Source organism: Zea mays, chromosome 1 (assembly GCF_902167145.1).
Source record: "Zea mays cultivar B73 chromosome 1, Zm-B73-REFERENCE-NAM-5.0, whole genome shotgun sequence".
Classification (NCBI taxonomy): domain Eukaryota; kingdom Viridiplantae; phylum Streptophyta; class Magnoliopsida; order Poales; family Poaceae; genus Zea; species Zea mays.
The window spans coordinates 245,083,916-245,090,146 of NC_050096.1; the positions used below are offsets into that span (position 1 = coordinate 245,083,916).

A 6,231-nucleotide genomic window follows, 5' to 3' on the forward strand; every position below is an offset into this window, starting at 1 on the left:
GTCAAAGAAAGGCCAATATGTGAAAAGTCAAGGTATAGTGAGAATATTTGTTAGTTACATTGAAAATTGTCTTGCTTCTCCACTTCAACTTTTCTTTGGGAGTTACACAAATGATTATTCTTAAATTTGTATAACACCTTCAATTTTTTTAGTAGTTAAGTTAGCTACTAGCTTGTGCTCTAAATTTGTGCTATTCTTAAATGAGCAAAGCATGTATGCACCTTTTGACTTTTGACTTTTATTAATATGGTACAAATGGTATTTGCAGCTACTCTTGGGCTAAATCTTGATATTTTTCATTGTAGAAACTGGCACTGCTCTAGACCGAGCCAGCGCTGAACAGCTGAAGATGTCATCCCCCATCCTTCCTCTTCCAAAACTTCATACACAGGAAAAGAAAAGGAAAAAATACTATTTAGAAGCAAGGTCAGGTGATTGCTGCCTTATATCAGTTGAACCTACAAGAATGTTCTTTCCTTATTTCTTTTCTATGTAATTCCGTGGATGATAGGAAACAATGTATTTAAGTGTTCGTATCACAGTTAGGTATATTTCAAGGTGCCCGTAGACTGTATTTAGCTGAACATACCAGATGGGTCCTAATACTTGCATTGAAGTTATTGGGCACTCAATTGCATGGTGTAATCTGTTCTAGCTGTTAATATTTTAAAGGGAGATCTTCCTTTTGTGATTAATACCTTGATTTGATAATGTTTGACCGTGCCTTGGATTACTATACATTGTTCCTTCTGTTGGTGGGGGTAAGGTAGCCTAAAACTGCAGTGATAGTTATCATTCTGAGTTACACCATACTTAGCAACTATTTATATATCGAGTTATTTTCTCGCTGGTGCTAAGTAACAAATGTTTGATCTCATCATTTTTCTTGTTTTAACTAAACCACCCTAAATTCCAGTTATTAAACTTTGACTCTATAAGTTCACCCTAACCTGTAAAAGTTATTAGAGTTGTGTGTGCTTTCATTGAACTCTCTCCTTTTTTACGCCAACTAAACTATATCTCTTTTGATTTTGTATTTGGTTTGCAAGGTTTGGTTGACATGAACAAACCTCCTGAAATGATATCTGGCAATATGAAGGTAGGTAGGTGGATTACTAGGGATTGTCTCAAAGTGCCTATTTGACGGGTCACATCAAACTGTCATTGATGCTTATGTTTTTGTGCAGCCATGTGTGTGTATTCTGAACTGTTTGTGAGGTTTGCATGGATGGTACATCCCCGAAATAATTGTAGCAGAAGGTAGCAGAATTACAGTAAACCATATCACAATCCTACGTCAATTGTTCTTGTTTTTTCCTGCCATTATATGGGGAATGAAACAAACTGTGAGTAGGTCTTACCTAATTCTTAAATCCTGGCAGGGTTAGCAAACTCGTTTGAAAGAAAAGACCTGGAAAGGGAACTCTTGGCCAAGCTTTTGGTGTACTTGTGCACAGCTCAAGAGCACTCGCTGAGCCAGAGGCAGCTACTCCAGAGGTATGGTCCATATATTTTGCACATAACTGAACTTTTTTCAATAGTTGGTGACTTAGTTCCAAAGTCTCCATCGACCATCTGTCTTCTTTGCCAGGTTCCAACATGTTCTATCTACCTTGGAGGATGTCGTGATCGATGCGCCGAAAGCGACCAAGTTCCTGGGCCAAATATTTGCCAGAGTCGTACTGGAAGACGGGATCTCGCTGATGGAGGGAGGAGGGCTCCTGCAGGAGTGGGATGGCAGGGAAGAGCCAGCAGGATAGCATGCCTTGGAGGACTGCCTCGCATCCGAGGATCTGGGGAGCATGCTAGAGTCCATCAGAGTGGAGAGGGCCAAATATTTACTGATGTGCTTTCAGTTCCCTGTTGGACGTATCCATTGTCAGTTGAAGCAGAAGACTCAGGCAAATGGTCGTGTTGGTGCCACCGCAGCCGTCTACTCAGCTGCCATCCTGGAGTACTTGACTGCCAAGGTTCTGGAGCTGGCTGGGAATGCTAGCAAGGATCTGAAGGTGAACTGTATCACCCCTCGCCATTTGCAGCTAGCCATTCGTGGAGACGAGGAGCTGGACACCCTCATCAAGGGCACCATCGCAGGCGGAGGTGTCATACCGCACATTCACAAGTCCCTGGTCAACAAGTCATCCAAGGAGTGAAGACTAGGGGATGCGCATCTTTAGTTTAAATTGGACTTCTGTGCGCTCTTGGGCGAGTCCTTGTTGTCCTGTAGGTCTTAGTTGAGCTGTCAGGTTGGAGCTCCTCTGTGTAACGCTTGCCTGGTATCGCTTCATCAGTTATTTGGTTATTGTGTTTGTGTTGAGTTGTTAACTTCAGGGGTGCAAACCTGGATGCTTATTTAGTTATGTGACTACTGCTATTTAGTTTATGTTGTGGTTTATTTTTATTTTTACATTTTTTGTAGCTGCAATTATACTTATAATATGTTGTTGGTAGCCCTGTGGGGTGCTGGGGGCTCAGATTTATCATCTAAAGCAAAGAATTACTTTGCTATTTGGTTTAGGTTGTGGTTTATTTTTATTTTTATATTTTTTTAGTTGGAATTATACTTGTAATATGCTGTTGGTAGCCCTGTGGGGTGCTGAGGGCTTAGATTTATCATCTAAAGCAAAGAATTACTGAAGTATGTACCTGTAGCTTTTTGGTTCTTATAATTGCTTAGGTCTGTTACCTTTTTTGGTTACAGATATACTGCTCTATTTGATTTTTTTTCATTGAACTTCAAGAGAGTGCGTTTAGAGTTATTGCGGATAACTATATCACAGATGATGGTCGAACGAGTGTTGTCCACTGTGCTCTTGCTTTTGGCGAAGACGATCATTGTGTTTGCCTTGCTGTTGGGATATTTGAGGTTGGAATTATTCTTCTTTAATTCATGTACATCCTCACTAACTAATGTGCCGCTAATGCTAAGGTATTAAGAGGTTAAGAGAAATGGGAAGATCAGTAAACCAGTAATATACTAATCTCCTTTTCAGAAACTTGGGGAAATAGCACTATGTATTTAACTAAAATGACACTATCAAGCCATAGGTCATTGGTCTAATCTAAGTGTCACTACAGTTTTTACATAAGTTAGTTCATTGGAGAACAGACTTATCCGCCTTCAGTAATGCATTTGTTGTGTTCTTCCCACTAATACTGGTACTAAGCTTTTTGTTATGCTGATGTCATAATTAACGATAGGTTGGTCACTTGGTCACTGCGTGTGGGCCACGAAATTTCGTCATGCAGATGTAAGTGAAAATTTCGTCATGTAGATGTGAGCCACGAAACACGTCGAACTCATGTGGCGTTTGGTTGAGCACTTGTAATGGTAACATTAATGTAAATAAATAACATTGATATCTATTACCATGGGAATGAAAAGCGCTAATTGTTTGGATAGATATGGTAACATTTTCTATGGGCAGTGCGTGCGACTGCGCTTGTCGTTTGCATTGTGTCAATCTGTTGGTCGCGCGCTTGTCGTTTGCGTTGCAGGCCGTGTTTGCGTTGCGTCGATCCGCAGGCCCCGCTCTCGCTTCCACGTGATCTGTAGCATAACTGCATAATCGTATAACACATATTTGTATATATAAGTTATCGAGATATTATATATTCCAGATGCAATGCACTGGCACTGACCTATCTTATATAATACACTACTAGGTGAGTGCCCGTGCGTCATAGGCTCGAGTTTCTCTTCGATGTCATCTCGGACAGCTCGCGGATGTCATCCTCTATCTCATAACTGCATAACACATATTTGTATATATAAGTTATCGAGATATTATATGTCCCCGTTGCAACGCACGGGCACTAACCTAGTTATATATATAAGTTATCATGGTATTGTGTGTTTCCGTTGCAACGCACGGGGCACTCATCTAGTTACTATATATGAATAATGGATAAACCATACATAGCAAGTAATAGCATATTCACATAGCATATTAAATCCATCTTAAATATATTTGACAGAAAGTCGAGTAAGGAACTCATCGTTACTTACGACGAGGATCACTACTACTTATAGTGATGATCACTACTACCCATGCAGAGGGTACACTTTTTGATTAAACAACTCGATCACTGATCACTCGTGGACTGCTTAGTATCTGAAGTTGTAAGCAAACAAGTGTATTCAAGTCGCCTTTAACACTCCGAAGGTAGCCTTACAATTGTATATGGTGCAAGGGAAGAGAATAAAAGAATAAAGTTTACCCGTTATGGTTCATATACTTTCATAACTAATCTTAACAGGTGACCAACATACAACAATGAGGACTATCTAAACTCTAACATGCAGTAGATTGGTTGTTTCTCATATGAATTTTATTGTGAAGTAAATAGATCAAACTCAATAAAACTTAACAATGTTATCAATAAAACTTTAACAATGTTACCAAAGCAAAATTATTTGGTATCCCTAAACCATTACCTAGCTAAGACCTAGAGAGAAATAAAAGGGATCCCTCCCTAACAATCCATTTGAAAGTCGCCTAGAGGGGGGTGAATAAGGCGAATCTGAAATTTACAAACTTAAGCACACACTACAAGCCGGGTTAGCGTTAGAATTAAATGCGAGTCCGAAAGAGAGGGCGAAAACAAATCATAAGCGAATAAGAACGGATGACATGGTGATTTGTTTTACCGAGGTTCAGTTCTTGCAAACCTACTCCCCGTTGAGGTGGTCACAAAGACCGGATCTCTTTCAACTCTTTCCCTCTCTCAAACGGTCACTTAGACCGAGTGAGCTTCTCTTCTCAATCAAACGGGACACAAAGTCCCCATAACGACCACCACACAATTGGTGTCTCTTGCCTTGGTTAAAATTGAGTTGGAATCAAGAAAGAAAGAAGAAGAAAAGCAATCCAAGCGCAAGAGCTCAAATGAACACAAGTATCTCTCTCTCACTGGTCACTATTTGATTGGAATTGTCTTTGGACTTGGGAGAGGATTTGATCTCTTGTTTGTGTCTTGTATTGAATGCTATAGCTCTTGTATGAGGTGTGAAGGCTGAAAACTTGGATGCAATGAATGGTGGGTGGTTGAGGGTATTTATAGCCCCAACCACCAAATGAGCCGTTGGTGGAGGCTACTGTCGCATGGCGCACCGGACAGTCCGGTGCGCCAGCCATGTCACCCGACCGTTAGGGTTCGACCGTTGGAGCTTCTGTCTTCTAGGCCACCAGACAGTCCGGTGGTGCACCGGACAGGTCCTGTAGACTGTCTGGTGCGCCGTCTGGCGCGTGCTCTGACTTCTGCGCGTGCAGCCACGCACTGTAGCGCATTTAATGTCCTCTGCAGACGACCGTTGGCGCGAAGTAGCCGTTGCTCCGCTGGCACACCAGACAGTCCGGTGCTACACCGAATAGTCCGGTGAATTATAGCGGAGCAGCTACCAGAATTCCCGAAGGTGGCAAGTTCAGACAGGAATTTCCTGGTGCACCGGACACTGTCCGGTGCGCCAGACCAGGGCACACTTCGGTTGTCTTTTGCTCTCTTTGTTTGAACCCTTTCTTGATCTTTTTATTGGTTTGTTGTGAACCTTTGGCACCTGTAAAACTTATAATCTAGAGCAAACTAGTTAGTCCAATTATTTGTGTTGGGCAATTCAACCACCAAAATCAATTAGGAAAAGGTGTAAGCCTATTTCCCTTTCAATCTCCCCCTTTTTAGTGATTGATGCCAACACAAACCAAAGCAAATATAAAAATGCAGAATTGAACTAGTTTGCATAATGTAAGCGCAAAGGTTGCTTGGAATGAAACCAATAATTATTTCTTCTAGATATGCATGGATGGCTTTCTTCTTATTTAATATTTTGGACCACGCTTGCACCACTTGTTTTGTTTTGCAAATGTTTTGGAAATTCTTTTCAAAGTCTTTTGCAAAATAGTCAAAGGTAAATGAGTAAGATTTTGAGAGGTATTTTCAAGATTTGAGATTTTCTCCCTCTGTTTCAAATGTTTTTCCTTTGACTAAACAAAACTCCCCCTTAATAAAATCCTCCTCTTAGTGTTCAAGAGGGTTTTAGATATTAATTTTGAAGAGGGTATACCAATTTGAAATTATATCACAAATGAGATACCAATTAAAAAAATCACCAATTGAAAAATCTTTTCTTGACACAAATTTGAAAGACTTCATTTTTGAAACTGGTGGTGGTGCGGTCCTTTTGCTTTGGGCTAATACTTTCTCCCCCTTTCGCATGAATCGCCAAAAACGGAT

General features: G+C 40.7%; 1 protein-coding gene across 1 annotated transcript; it reads left to right on the forward strand.

Annotated features, from left to right (window-relative positions):
* Nucleotides 1-1,060: 1,060 nt before the first annotated feature.
* LOC103643553 (probable histone H2A) lies at nucleotides 1,061-2,153 on the forward strand. The gene is given in 4 exon segments (XM_008666724.2): nucleotides 1,061-1,099; nucleotides 1,188-1,191; nucleotides 1,383-1,497; nucleotides 1,592-2,153. Coding segments are annotated over 4 exon segments (720 nt in total).
* Nucleotides 2,154-6,231: the final 4,078 nt, after the last annotated feature.